We start from the raw sequence: 16,108 nt of genomic DNA, 5'->3' as shown, positions 1-16,108 counted from the left end.
GGTGCCTTTGTAATCTGTCATTGTTCTGAGGCCCTGCCACATACCTCTAGAGTCAGCCTGTTCAAACTGAAGTTCAACTTTATCCCTATAACACCGTTTTGCCTCTATTACTGCTCTCCTGACGTTGTATCTTGCCGTCTTGTGTTCATCCATGTTGCCTGTCACAAGCCCGGTGTTGTAGGCTGAGGTGCGCACTTTCAGAGCCTCACGGACGGATTTATCTACCCAGGGCTTTTGATTTGGGTAGATTCTAATTGTGGTAGAGGGGATTGTTTCTTCTACCAGAGTACAGACAAAGTCAAGCACCGTTTCAGTGTATTCGTTAATATTGGCTGTGTTATCACGGAATACATTCCAGTCTGTGCATTCAAGTGCAGCCTGGAGTGTCTCCTCTGACGTCACAGTCCAACGCTTAACCTCGCGATACTACCGGCATAGTATTTTACGCTATGCATAAAATATATAGGTCCACGGAGAGGCATGCTGAGGAGGCCGTGCAAACTGCAATGGAATATGGGGCATCTCTCTCTCCTTACCTAATATTTTGATTCTATCCTGACATTATTCAGTCGGAAGGGAATGCGTAACAAAAAATAACAATAATAATAATACAAAAAGAAATATTATTATTTTTTCTTTCAAAAAGGGCACTTTTTTTTTATGAGGCTCAAAAAGGCAGGTGCGCAAGCACCCCTTGGGCTCTATGTGTGCACGTGCCTGGCCACCACCATTGTCACAGCATAACAAACCAGAACCTACTGAGCTGGGACAATCATCAAAGATGCCTGCCTTACCTATAAAATCCCCTCTGTACTTTCATAAAACAGAAAGCATCTGCTGACAGATATACCAGGTCTGTAGTTAGAGGGGACTGTGTAGTCAAAAAACAGGTCTGCTTTTAGTTAGGCAGCCTTTTCCGTGAGAGCAGCCCACACCTGGAACAGTCTGCCAACACGGCTCAGGGAGTATCAAAGATAAATTTCATTAAAGAACTTAAAATCATGGTTGAGAGATGGTCAAGTGTGCAACCATTTTAACTGAGGGGTTGTGATGTATTTTAATGTATTTATTTTAATGTATTTTAGTGTATTGTAACCTACTGATTCCTACTGTGTTTTAATTATTGTACTATGTTTTAATTATTGTAGTGCTCATGTCACCTGCCCCAGAGACTACAGTTGAAAAATTTCCAACCTGGCTAAACTGGCATATTTACAGTAAAATGTTCCTTAATATGCACTGTCTCTGTATTTTAAATAAATACAAATACAAAATACAAACTTGTAAGTCGCTTTGGATACAAGCGTTCAGCTAAATTATAAAACCCCCCTTGGGATCCCCCCTCGAATGGCCCTTCTAATGTTTCTCTCCTCCACATCGCTGCATTATTATTATATCGCTAGTGGTGCTTTTTTCCTATTGCTAGGTTTTTAGTGAGTTTTTCCTTACCTTCGCTAGGGTATGTGTTGCATTTATTTATTTATTTTACATTTATTTTGGATTTGATAGTGGGTTTTTATTCTTGATTTATTGTGATGTTTCTTCTTGACTTGTTTAAAGGCCAACTTGCAGGTTGTATTTTTGTTCAATAAACAATGTGACTAGGGCAACGGTGACTTTCATGAAGAGGGGGAAAGAAATTATCGAAATTGACCCAGTTTTAGCGTTTTTATCAAACATTTTGTCGACCAAACCACAACCTCCACGCACATGCATATTTTAATCCATGGTTTCATAACGTGCGTGTGTCATCTTAATGATGACGTCACACTGGGTAAAGGGCAGCAGGGGCTCTGAGACTCACAGGCAGACGGCAGGAAGCAGAGAGCCTTCTTGTTACTACTAACACTATTGCTCCGTGATCATAGCCATTCATCTCTAAAGCTAACCACTATTTGTAAAAGCCACAACCACGTTACCATATTTGTAATAATGTAAATCATTGTGTCGTTGTACATATTGTGTTTATAGCGTTAGTAGCTAAGTTAGCTAGCTTGGTAGCCAGCATTCTCAAAACTCCTAACATCACCCGATTTAAAATGGTTCTCTCCTCTTTGTATATCTTTGTCCTCACAAGTATTCTGCCAGGGAACTTATGGACACGACAATAGTAGTAGTTATAAGGTGTTTGAGCTTGTAACGTTAACGTTAGCTAATAGCTATCGTGGTAGCACCTTTCGTGACTGATGCACCGAGTGCTATCCAAGGGGGCTACTATCGTATCAACATGCCGCAACGTGTAGCTTGCTAGCCGGCATGAATGCCTGATTTAAAATGGTTCTCTCCTCTTTGTATATCTTTGTCCTCACAAGTATTCTGCAAGGGAACTTATGGACACGACAATAGTAGTAGTTATAAGGTGTTTGAGCTTGTAACGTTAACGTTAGCTAATAGCTATCGTGGTAGCCCCTTTCGTGACTGATGCACCGAGTGCTATCCGAGGGGCTACTATCGTATCAACATGCCGCGACGTGTAGCTTGCTAGCCGGCATGATGCGTGTGCAGTGCTTTGCCCCACAGGTCTGAGAAGAGGACCTGCACATTTTACTCGTTCCCCAAACTCCTCTACATGCCCGATCTAAAATGGTTCACGACAGTAGCCATAATGCTAACGTTAGCGGGGTAACGTTAGCCAGAGCCATAGCCAGTAGTACTATGACCCAGACGGGCATAAGGCATAAGTTGCCTCCAGTGACGTCACGGCCCTGCTAGCGTCTGATAAGCTTTTAGATTTGCTTCGTGCATGTTATTCGTGCGTGGACCTTTTTAACCCTTTCTGAGTGGCATTTCCGGCGTCAAATGGAAATAAATAAATAATGAAATTAGATACCAATTATGTAAACTACCCATAACTGAAGAGTAGGGTTTAACCTGCAAGTTGGCATTTAAATAAGACTTGTCTGGCCCATGGGGGCATTACAGTACCTTGTGATTTCGAGGTTTACGAGTACATTTTATTTGATTTTATCTGGTTTCAGTGGATACTTTGATGAACTACAATAACAGGCAACAGTCACGCCTACAGAGGACTTCCTGTCCGGTTTGTTGTGAGAAAAAAATAAAACATGGCCAAGATGAGCATTGGGTTACAGTTTAGCTAAACAACTAACTATAAATTAGTACTCTGGTACAAGTATTCAATGTACTTAAGTATCTAAAGTAAAAGTACACATTCTACATGACGTTTGTGTATCCATTGACCTCTGTGTGTGTGTGCGTGTGTGTGTGTTAGTTATCATCTATAGTCATAGATTGTTCTATATTCATGTAGGTATCCAGTGTGATGGCACAGAACAGAAGTAAAACAATATGTCTAAGGTTCATAGTGAATTTTGGCATTTGAGAGTTCTTTCATCTTTGACCTGCCACCTCTATAGGTTATGTTAAAATGGTGGTCCAGTTATGGTCCAGTTATGCTTCTCTGATTAAATGTTATGTTAAAGTGGTGTGTTGTCCAGTTATGCTGCTCTGGTTACGTCCGTTGACATGCTTCAAATGATCTTCATAATTTTTAGAATGTTGTATATATTATGATTTTATGCAAAATAATTTTCTTCAAAGTAACTAGTAACTGATTGGTTCAGATACATGTAGTGGAGTAAAAAGTACAATATTTCCCTTGAAATGTAATGGAGTAAAAGTATAAGGTTCCCTAAAATGAAAATACTCACATCAAGTACAAGTAGCTCAACATTTTACTTAAGTACAGTACTTGAGTAAAAATACTTTAAAAAAAACCCACCACTGGTGACAGCGGATGGGAAATTAGCTGAAGTCAGTAATACAAGGTTTGCATTTGACATTGGCGTCACGTTGAAACCACATTATATAATCGTTTGGTTTCCTCCTTACAATCAAGGAACATAATCATGCCTCAGCAGGAGACATGCACACCTTTTTAGAAGAATGCTATCTTTACATTCCCCACTGGGCTCAATCACATTTAAGTATCCCAATCACTACCGTTACCTTATCCACACACCTCTAGCTAAGAAGAGGGTTATTGCCCTTAATAACTAGGAATACAGGAGAGACCACGCTGTTCGGCAGTGGGTTTCATCTACCTCTGACTGTGCCGATAATACCTCGAGTGAGCCGAGAGCGACCGGGACGCCCAGGGCTTGATTGAATAAAACATGTTTGATTGTCAATGGGGATGTGACGATGGAGGCCGCAAGCATGCGGCGCTGCTTGGAATAACAATGCCGGAGACGGCGCATGCTCCTTTTGGCCTTGATTCACTCATAAATAACAAAGAGAGAGAGGCACGTGGAGACAGGGCTGTGAAGTGTGGCGACTTGGGCCCACATTCTGGAGGACTTGACGGATGATTGTTCTGTGCTTTGAGACACTGGTGGAGTGTCTGTGCACCAGAGCTACCTCTGCTAACCAACGCTACCGGTTCTGAAGTCTCACCCAGCCCAGGGCACCTGATGTTACTGAGCTGGCACTGCGTTCACACTCCCTGTGTTATGGACTATTTATGAACTGCAAATAAATGGACTGGAAATAAATGGTTCTTGGGTCCCAAGCAGTGGTGGCTGGTCCATAGAGGGCCTCCCCCTGGTGGAAAGTTATTATTATATTTTTTTAATAAATAGTAAATTCCAATTTTTTGTATGTTTGTGTTTAAAATGCACAATAACAGGGGTGTGGATTTGGTTTCAACATTGGGGGGGGGGGGGGTACTTTAAGCGGGGGTCTGGTGGTCCTCCCCCCTGGAATACTTTGAGCGTCAAACACTTTATTTCATGCATTCTGGTGTACTTTTATGAGAGGCACGTCTGCAAGGTTGAGATGGTATCGTCCTGTAGGGGTGTCTGAAATTAATATATAGTTACCGGTAGGAAGGATATAGATGTTTTGACTCCCTTCTTTTTTGGGGGAAGGGGGGGTTGTCTTTCAAATTAGCTATATTTTTTAAGGGGGACAAATTACCTCTTGTCCCCTGCAAAAAAAACGAAAACTACGCCTATGGACTTGGGAATGAGTTCTTGGGAAAGTGATCATCAAGTACTTGTGTGATTTTCTTATGTTTTCTTTGTCATGTTCCCTTGTCCTCTTTCATTGAATCAATGGCCATGCTGTGGAGTGCATTGGCTGTACCTTGGGCAAGGTGTATTTGGGCAGTTTCATGGGCGTGAAGACGTCTCTCCTGGCTGAAACGTAGTAAACGGGCCGCCCACCGGTCGACACCTGGGGGCGAGAAGAACCGCTGCATGAAAATTACATTGAAAACTACGGCGAGAACAAGAGCCTTTCAAATAACGTCCTTGAAAAGTTCCAATAGAAAAACGACCCTCCTCTCTGGCTCTGGTCTAACGTATTTCTCTCCAAACGTGACAATTACCTACCTGCACAAACACATACTCATCTTGCACCACCAGGGAATTGGGGTCAATGTAGCCAGGGAACGGCTTGCCCTTGTTGGCGTCCGTGCAGTTCTGCAGCTTGCAGGTGACATAGAGTGCCTCTACTCCACACAGACACAGACACAGAGACAGACACACACACACACACACATGTCAAGCCATGGTACCAACGATGGTATTAGTGCCGCAGAGAGTGGCAGCCTTCACCCAGAGCTGAGCGGCTTCCAACCCGTGTCGATAACGAGGGAGGGGGCAGGTGGAGGATATGAGGGTGGATGAGCAGGGAGGCCAATTGGTTTCTTTGCCTTCAATCGCGGTGTGCAGAGAGCCTGTCCCCACACGTTAGCCTCTTTCAACCACGGTGTCCGCTCCCTCCCCGTGGACATGATCAATAGTGATAGGCTGGACAAGACAAGGAACGTCTGACGCTAACTGTGTGTATATGGTGGGACATTTCTATTTCCTTGATCTCGAGTGTGCTGCCTGTCATACGCTAATAGGTGGCTCAAATTAAGTAGCTTTGAAGGCTACCTAAAAGGAACAGGAAATGGATTTTAAAACATAAAAGATGGCTAAGACTCAATGCCACTCAAATTAAAATCGGTTTGTTGCACAGGGAAATTGCACTCATTTGAAAGATTTACTCCTCAGTTGCTGGAGCTTATAGCCAAGAGTTTCTGTTTTTATTCACTAAGAAACGTAGGGTATGCAAAGCAGGTTTTTGGCACAAGCGTGCTCCCTTTAAAGAGCGAGGTGCATCAACAAAACCCTGTGAGATCTCTGGTTGCGGGCGCGTGCTGCACAGTGTCTTTAGGACTAATCCACTGAGGGCTGCAGCTAGAAACCAGGCCAGAAACCTGGGTTCCTTGTTTTATCCCACTTTAAAAATATATTCTAGGAGGGAAACTGTCCTTTATCCACCTTCTTTGTGGGCCACAGACAGCGCCTGTTGTCTAGCAGCAGTGAGTAGCCATTCTGAAATAGCCAAACCGATCACACCGTGCAAGGTTTTCCCCACTTACACCACCTTTCTGAAGATACTACTTGCGCTACAGTCTCGCTGCAGAGTCGACGCGGCAAAGTGTTACCTCAAATGTATACGTGCCTTATCTGCAAGCCTACATGTCGCTATATGACTAGAGTTCAGAAAGTGTATCGAACGTCAAAAGTAGGAATTCGGCCGACTCAATAAAGACCCCATCGTGTTCATTGTAATTCAGAAAGTGATATTTCTCTATCCCCACGTTCGCAGCATCGAGCCAAAATAACAAAAGAAAAAAAAGAAAAATACATTCTACCGTAATATATACATTACTTTCCCCTCTGTCCTCATTGTGTGTCCCCGCACCCGGGTATTTTCCGCTGTCCCCTCACATCACCCTTCAGCGGACGCTCAGAGTCCAATTCATCTCCACTTTAGCACAAGGCCCACGGTATACAGTACAAAAGACACCCCGAAAAATGGAGCGGGGGGCGATATCAGAATTCAATTACTCACGTCCTTCAGAGATGCCGGTTTCCAGGTGAATTAAGCCTGCTTCTTTGTCCAAACCCATCTTGGACCTGCGAGGGAGACAAAAATGTCGTTTCAGGGGCATCACCGTCTGTCTTTATGGCCAGGTGATACAGGGCAGCGGCTGATCGGGGAGATTGCTCAGCTGCAATGTCAAATAAACTCATAACCAGTGGCAATGTCAACTGACTATTGTGGTGAGCTTCCCCGCCTGGCCTTGGAATAACCCTCTGTTCAACGCGAATAATGTTTTTCAAGGGAGAGGAAGGGAAACCTCAGGTGTAACCTGTGATCTTAACGCTCAAGGCCAGAGGCTCATAAACGGCCTCTTTCACCCGAAGAAGGCGTATTCTAACATCATCGATTCGCTCGCTGCCATAGGGATGCCCACAGACGGAATCACATATAATCATTACAGCATGAAATATGGATTAAAAGGACTGTGGAATCAGAAGAGAAGCAACACACAGGGAATTATAGACAGCGGGCGAGAAAGAGAGAAATACAGGGAGAGAGAAAAAGGGAGAAAGAGAGACAGAAAGAGATTCAAATATATATATATATATATAAATTATATATATATATATATAGATAGAGAGATATAGAAAGACAGGAGACAAGATAGACAAATAATGTGTGGGCTACCTCAGCTCTCAATTATAACTTATTGGTAATACTGGTGCTTTCGCAGCTCTGAAAAGGATGACCTACTTATCTTCAGGTCTAACAAGCTACATTTCCACAGACTACGCTACGTCAGGTACAGTACCCAGGAACTGTGCACATTATGGGGATGTGGCAACACACTCTTTGAGTTAGCAGAACCGTGGTTTGCTTAAACTTTTCTTTTCTCAACTTGGCTTCTATGTTGTGGGAATAGAACCACACTTTAGGTTTGACATTGATTTGGACATCTGTGTTATATCTCCCATACGCCTCCCCCGTGTTTGGCTTAGTACCAGCTGATGGGGAGGGGGGGACTGAGATGAAACAGTCATGAGATGGAGCTGTTGCTTAACAAAATAATCCCAGAGAAGCATCTCCGGCTGTGTTATTTTTTTCAGTGAGGATTGGTGGGGTAATGTGCATTATGCAAATTATGTCGTGCTGGCTCTCGCTAAGCTAATGAACTGATTAGCCGCATGCAAATACATTTTGAATGTTTGCCGACGTTGGCGAGGCATTCTTACACCGCGCGTCTCGCCCCACAATGTTTGATGAAAGCACTGTGGTGAGAGGCAATTCTACTGCACATTCAACCTGTGCTTTTCTTTCTTTCTTTCTTTCTTTTTATTTAATTAACCTTTATTTAACCAGGCAGGTCAATTAAGAACAAATTCTAAATTTACAATGATGGCCTGTTGAGAGGACAAAAGGGCCTATCGAAGGGTAACTGGGGAAAGGGTACATCAAATTATAATAATAATAAAACCAAAAAGAACAATCCAGATAAGACTATTGCACACAGACGATACAAACATTACAGATGTAAGGGACATAATTAAAACACACCAACCAAATAAAATGACAAGGTATGTAAAAAAAAAAAAAAATCGATAAAGTCCTTAACACTTTCAGTGCCCAGCAGGGGGCGCACAATTTAGTGCTTGAATGCCCACCATCCACTTCAATGTTAGCGTTAATATCGCCTAATCTATGTTTTAAATTATGCCTGTCGCTTATCAATGACTCATTTTCCAGTCAACATTGTCGAAGCGGATTGTTTTTTTATCGGTTCATTTCCGTTTTATAGCATCTTGAAAAGCCCTCGTTTTCAAGGAAAATAAAAATATTCCATAATAAACGGAATATTCTAGAATACACAAAAAAACGTTCAAATTGTTTGGCCTATTTATGAATCGTTTTCAAATAAACGCTAGATTATCGATAGTATATGTGTATGTATGCACGCTGGGGCCGTGATCTGATATCTGATCTGATATATTTCCTGATCGCTCGCACAGGGCTCGCACAGGGGCAAAGCTTATATCTCCGTGAAAACAGGTCTGATTATCCTAAGACTGGTAAAATAGATTCCTTACCTGAGATCAGATGGTATCCAAAAAGATTATTCCAATTCCTGATTGCCATTCCAAAAATCAATCCTTTTATTGATCCAATGCGTATACTGTAAAACACATATTACACGCTGTTCTGAGGCTCCACAATGACTGGGATCATCTCCGGTTACATGCGTGAGAAGTTAAATGTGGATTCCGGAAGAAAAATGTCTCATCCATTTTCATTGAGTCCAGTCCAAAAGGGTGCATTACCATCTGGGAGACGATAGGGGGCGCTTTTTTCACATCTGAGCTCCTGGCGGGGCTGATTTCCCAATGGTAGACTCGGCTGATGAAATATGAATTCAGATCGGTAATAAATAAAAATTCACGCTAATTATCGTGGTGGGCATTCAGGGGGTGGGCTGCTAACACGTGTTATGTCGTGGCTGGCATTCAAAGTGTTAAAAGTGGTCCAGGGGATCAATTTGTCCATTTACAAAGTATCTCGCATCTCGTTCCAACTGCTGGGAGCAGCAAATTGGAAGGAGAATTGGTCTAAGGAAGCGTTAACACGGGGGAACATCTAGCGAGATATGGATGAGCGGCATATGGTGCTATTTGACACCGTCGAGGTTGCATTTGTGAGTTTGTGATGGCGAGGTTGTGAAACCTTGTTAAGGATCAACATCTTGTTGTATGTCTGGTGGCCAAAATGTAGATGAAGGCTGAAAGTTTCCCCTGCAGCCTTATTACCAGGTCTACCGTGGGCACACCTCACATCCTGCAGCCTTATTACCAGGTCTACCATGGGCACACCTCACATCCTGCATCCTTATTACCTGGTCTACCATGGGCACACCTCACATCCTGCATCCTTGTTACCAGGTATACCGTGGGCACACCTCACATCCTGCAGCCTTATTACCAGGTCTACCATGGGCACACCTCACATCCTTATTACCAGGTCTACCATGGGCACATCTCACAACCTTATTACCTGGTATACCGTGGGCACACCTCACATCCTGCATCCTTATTACCAGGTCTACCGTGGGCACACCTCACATCCTGCATCCTTATTACCAGGTCTACCGTGGGCACACCTCACATCCTGCATCCTTATTACCAGGTCTACCATGGGCACACCTCACATCCTGCATCCTTATTACCTGGTCTACCATGAGTACACCTCACATCCTTATTACCAGGTCTACCGTGGGCACACCTCACATCCTTATTACCTGGTCTACCATGGGCACACCTCACATCCTTATTACCAGGTCTACCATGGGCACACCTCACAACCTTTATACCAGGTCTACCGTGGGCACACCTCACATCCTGCAGCCTTATTACCAGGTCTACCATGGGCACACCTCACATCCTACAGCCTTATTACCAGGTCTACCGTGGGCACACCTCACATCCTGCAGCCTTATTACCAGGTCTACCGTGGGCATACCTCACATCCTACAGCCTTATTACCAGGTCTACCGTGGGCACACCTCACATCCTGCAGCCTTATTACCAGGTCTACCATGGGCACACCTCACATCCTGCATCCTTATTACCTGGTCTACCATGGGCACACCTCACATCCTTATTACCAGGTCTACCGTGGGCACACCTCACATCCTTATTACCAGGTCTACCATGGGCACACCTCACAACCTTAATACCAGGTCTACCGTGGGCACACCTCACATCCTGCAGCCTTATTACCAGGTCTACCGTGGGCACACCTCACATCCTACAGCCTTATTACCAGGTCTACCGTGGGCACACCTCACATCCTGCAGCCTTATTACCAGGTCTACCGTCGGCACACCTCACATCCTACAGCCTTATTACCAGGTCTACCGTGGGCACACCTCACATCCTGCAGCCTTATTACCAGGTCTACCGTGGGCACACCTCACATCCTGCAGCCTTATTACCAGGTCTACCGTGGGCACACCTCACACACACAGCAGGTGTCTTAAAATAGAACTTAGTCTGCAGCTGCAGAAGCAGCCCTCAAGGCTCCCTTCACTCCTGGCTGCCTCACTCGTTACCACTTTGACGGTTCCTCTGCAGTTTGTAGCACAAGAACCCTTTTGTTACATTATTAGTTACAGGGCAGGTTGTTTTAGAAAATGACTGACTTGAACCGCTTCCGTTTGGTGGTCATGAGACCGGCTATTAGTTGGGAGAAAAGATGGAGGAAAGATGGATACCGGGGAATACACAAAATACACAATTAGGTTGGGGTCAGCAGACTAGATATTTAGGAACGGTTCAATCTCCTCTGTGAATGACCTTGATGGAAACGCAGCAAAGTTATGGCGGATGTGTACGGTAATCTATTATATCAGAACATCTGCAAGATACAGTAATCTGCGTTTGAAAGTCTTGCTTGAGGAGAATCAACAGATCATCTCAATGTTTGTATTACAGGCCTACGTTGGAACTCAAAGGAAAACAAAAGCACTGAGGTTACGTGTTCAATATGCAGTGCCTTTATTAGAAATCCAAGCAGTGTTAGTAGCCTAATGTATCCTTCTGCCACTGAGAAAGATCAGTCAGACACACAAATAACTAGAAGAATGCAATGAAGTAGAGTGCATACATCCGCCATTACTTTTTCAAATAATATCTTCTCAGTTTGGCCTGATGCCGGCACTAGATGAAAGGTCATGGGGTCACACAAATCAATAGCTTTCTGTGCACAGCACATTTAATGGCAAAATTATGCAATGGATTTTCAAAATATCGTGTCCTCAGTTTGGCCTGATGGTGGTGCTATCGAGAAAAGGGGTCACTAAAACACCCAAAGAACCAAACCTATTCTTCATTATAGACCTGTTCACTGTCCACGTCAGACTCAGTGTGCGCGCACAAAAGGAACGTAATCCTAGTCAGAACAATGGGGCAGACTACAATATATTTACATTTGTTAGCTATTTGTCTGATCTAAACAATCAATCCATGCCAAAGCTAGATGTGTAAAAGGTGAAAGACTCACACTCACAGCCGTGCTGATTTGGCAAAACGACATCCAGACGTTTTAGTTTGAAACAACTTTTAGTCAGGGGAATGTCATGGTGTCTCTATAGAGCATCGGTGTACTTTTTTAGCGCAGCAGCTCGCGCAGGTAGGGGGCAACTTAAGTCACGAGACTCTTGAGTTGCTATTGCTGATTGGCTCGAACACGGTATGTTTGTATACAGTGATCAGGTCTATATTATAGCCTAATCCATGGCCGTACAGTATCCCAAGGAAATGTTGTAAAAACGTAGTGCTTACCAGTAGAATCGATTGGGGGCCACTCTCTCATGAACCAGTTGCCACGTTCTCCCAAATTCCACTGAGCTGTAGAGCTGTGGTAGACAGCAAATCACACATTACCATTCATAAAACAATCCAAAAACTATAATACATATTTATTTGCACTAGAAATAATTTCTTCCATATAGACAAGACAACAGAGCACCATCGAGTGGCAGACAATCACACTTACTGTACAATGAAGAGTGTGCACTTCAATACACACTCAGAGACACACAGAAACATAGACACACACGCACACACACACACCAGGTTAAATATGAATCTGTTAGGGAGTAATATGCTGTATACTTGAATACACACACAGAAACATAGACACACACGCACATATACACGCACACACACACACACACACACACACACACACACACACACACACACACACACACACACACACCCATATATACGCATCCACACCCACGGCATGTTAAATGAGGAGCTGTTAGGGAGTATGTTCCTGGTGAGAGTGGTATTGAGCTGAAGGAAGAGCCCCTGCTGTGACAAGGCCATGGGTGTGATGAGAGGGGAGGTGGGAGCAAGCTGGGGGGGGGGGCTCAGACCGCAGTAGGTGGTCCCTGTACTATTGTACACTAGTCAGCAAAGTTGCTGAGATATCACAAAATGCATTGAGCTGGGGAGGAGGGGCAGGGTATGTGTTCACTAAATTTCATTATTTAGACAATACTCAATATCAGTCCATGATGAAGTAAACACACACACCCTTTTAGGTTTGTTGTTTTGTCTGCATATATTATTTAGTTTACTCTTTTTTTATTGTTTCATTGGTAAATCCACAGACTTGTCAAAATGATTCACCTGCTAAAGTTTTGTTTTGTCTCCAAGAAAAAATCACAGAGACAAAAAGTTATTTATTAGTTTACTCTATAGATTATATCTGGAATTCAACGAGGCATAAAATGCATTTCAATGTTTTGGATTGGACCTTCGTTCCCTTTTAGGCATGAGCGACCATGCGTGATGTGTAAACAATAGTTTATTAGTGGCTGACAAAAATTGTGACTCTGTTTGTTTATATTCATTTACTTTCTAATTGTATTTATTTACTCTATCCTGACGGGTGAAAGCCTGCAGACTCTCAATATCACTGCCTATCCGGGTCACCGCCGCTCTCTTTAACCAAGTAATTTAGTTAATCTGAGGCAGATTGCACCTGCAAGATTGCAAAAGTGCACCTGCTGCTACTTTTTAAGTAAAAGGACCGAATCAAGGGATTTACGCGTTAGTGGCTCTATATGCCCGCGCTAGCATCATGCCGGCAGAGTTGCGGGCTCAGAGTGATTGGCAATTTCGAAAAAGTAAATTATTTTTGCCTCTGCCAGTTTGGAAATTTAGAAAGGAACCTGCTCGCACCAAGACAGCACAGTGAGTGTGTGTCAATATATCCACTGGTGCACAATTTGAATCCGTCTTGGCATAAAGTCTCACCTGTACCTCCGCCCGCTGAGACCGCGTCAGCTCTTTCGGTGACAGTAGTGTAGGCGAGGAAGGGCGCAGAGGAACATCTGTCCAGATTCCAACAAGCTCCACTCCCGGTTGTGTTTCCTCCCACTTTTAAGTAAATCCCTCCACTGAATAGAGCCTTTTATTCAGTTAATAAGCTATTTATTTTTCATTTAATAATAATTTAATTCAGTCATAGATTGCTTATTGTGGAATGTTAATATCATAAGTATAATTTTTTCAGCGTCAGGTGTATCATTTGATTTGTTTTAGTGCACCCTCTCTGAGCACAGCCAACTCTCGGTTCAGGCAGCATACACAAACTCATCTACATGCCCTGATTTTAAATGGTTCTCTTCTCTTTGTATACTTTTGTCCTCACCAACAAAGTATGCCTCCAGGGAACTTATGGACACGCCAGTAGACATTGCTAATGTCTAGCTAGGTAACGTTAGCTATGGGTAAAGTTAACGTTAACGTTAGCTTAATGCAATGTGTTAGCAATGCTATGTACAAAAATACGCTATTTACATTAACTATTTACATTAACCCCAGGCTGCAAAAAAAATCTGATCAGATAATGTAAACTAACGTTAGGTATTTTAGATTTCACTGATAACTAGTTAGCTCGGTATCAGCACAACTGTCAATGGCTGTGACGTGTATTAGGCAACAGCACTGAACTACAGGTGTTTTACTGGTAAGTGTATCCAGGGGGATATACATCAAAGGGCTTTAGTCATCATTTTCACAATATAGTATATAGTATACACTGGCACATAACCCATATAACTTGGTATGATAGCATGTACAATAATGCTGTATATACCTGTTACATCCCAATGTATATATTCCCCAGTGTGTGTCTCCATGTGTGTGTGTTCTCCATTTTGTTTCCTCCCTCCAGCCATTGTTCCCTTCACCATTGGTCCCTGCCAGGCCAATCCTTCCATTATTGCAACACAGCACCGATTGGTGGATGGCTTTCCAGACTCCAACACTCAATCCACACCCCCCAATCATGGATCACCCCACACCTGTTAAAACATGGCTTCTCACTTCAGTCTTTCTCTCTCTCTGGCATGAGGCTAGGCCTGTTGTGATTTTGGTAAACCTGTAACTTTGACAGTATTGCATTTCGTTTATTGGCCTTTGGTGCTTAGTAGTAATTTCCTTGTGTGTGTATGGCCACAGAGAGAGCATTGTTAGTTATAGTTTGTTTTTTGTATATATTCTGCTTTTGTTTCTGTATAATTAATGTGTTTTTCTCTCTTTCTCAGGAAGCACAGATGGGGTGAGCTGCCATTTCCTTTGGACATTGTTTTCTCCTGTTTTGGTTAGGTAAGAGTAGTTTAGGTAATGTAATCTCTTTTACCATAGATTAGATTGTGTTTATTTGGAGTATAGTGGTGTTTGTTTGTTGTTTTGGCCTGGGCTCACCCCTGAGCTACATGTGCTTCCTTTGCATCTACCAATAAATATCATTGTTGTTTACAAACCTGGTCCATCTTTTCTGTCAACCAACTGTTATGTTACAGCCCTTTACCCTTAGACACACAGGGGTCGTAACAATACCGCATATATATATATATATATATATATATATATATATATATATATATATATATATATATATATATATATATATATATATATATATATTCCTACCATATATATAACTATGCACATTTGTCTGTACATACCTGCATATAATTCTTTTTACATATCTGTAGATTATATATCTATATCTGTAGATATCCCTTACCTACTCTTAGGTACGCTGCTGGACAGTATAACTTAATACCATACCATAGTGTCTTTATACCTGTATTACTGTACATATTAATACTACAACTCTGATTAGCACTATTACTCAGTAATACTAATTTATATATTTTATACCCAGTTTAATCACCTATACATTGTATATTACTATTGCACTTTACTGTTACATTTTCACTCTGGTTAGATGCCAAACTTATTTTCATTGTACTGTACTTGTACTGTAATCTAATCGAATATATAACTGAGAAAATATCACTTTATCCAGAGCACACAGGGTATGGCCTGATATATAATATAATTGTCTTAATTGCTCTATGGGCGATACATGCATATTGGCACTGGCCTTAGTTTCTCAGGCCTGCACATTGTTCTTAAAGAGAATAAAAGGAGGGGGTGCGAGGAGCTGATGTGATTGGCCATAATTGAAGCCGACCCAACGACCCCTCTAATAATGTATTCATCTGACTCCAAACCTTTATATAAATGCACTTGGGATGTGCTCACGTCTCCGGTTACCAAATTACCCTAAATAAGTTGGACACTCCCATGTGCGGCAGTGCCAGCGCCCTTATGCTTGCATCTCGATTGACAGAAACAGGGCCCTATAGCTGCAGCACGATCAGGACATTTAAATAAAGCACTAGTCA

At 42.7% G+C, this 16,108-nt stretch overlaps 1 protein-coding gene across 1 annotated transcript in view; it reads right to left on the bottom strand.

Annotated features, from left to right (window-relative positions):
• sorcs1 (sortilin-related VPS10 domain containing receptor 1) overlaps positions 1-16,108 on the bottom strand; it is a gene marked incomplete at both ends in the record, with an annotated part of 670,421 nt that overhangs the window by 145,470 nt on the left and 508,843 nt on the right. The window contains 4 exons of the mRNA XM_084318344.1: positions 5,107-5,196; positions 5,355-5,473; positions 6,871-6,935; positions 12,174-12,247. Of these exons, the coding sequence (XP_084174470.1) occupies positions 5,107-5,196; positions 5,355-5,473; positions 6,871-6,935; positions 12,174-12,247 (348 nt within the window). The remainder of the gene's footprint in view (positions 1-5,106; positions 5,197-5,354; positions 5,474-6,870; positions 6,936-12,173; positions 12,248-16,108) is intronic.

The sequence above is a fragment of the Notolepis coatsorum genome (genome assembly GCF_963971535.1).
Source record: "Notolepis coatsorum genome assembly, chromosome: 7".
NCBI classification, from domain to species: Eukaryota; Metazoa; Chordata; class Actinopteri; order Aulopiformes; family Paralepididae; genus Notolepis; species Notolepis coatsorum.
Note: the sequence above shows the minus strand (reverse complement) of the source record. Positions and strands in the feature narration are given on the sequence as shown.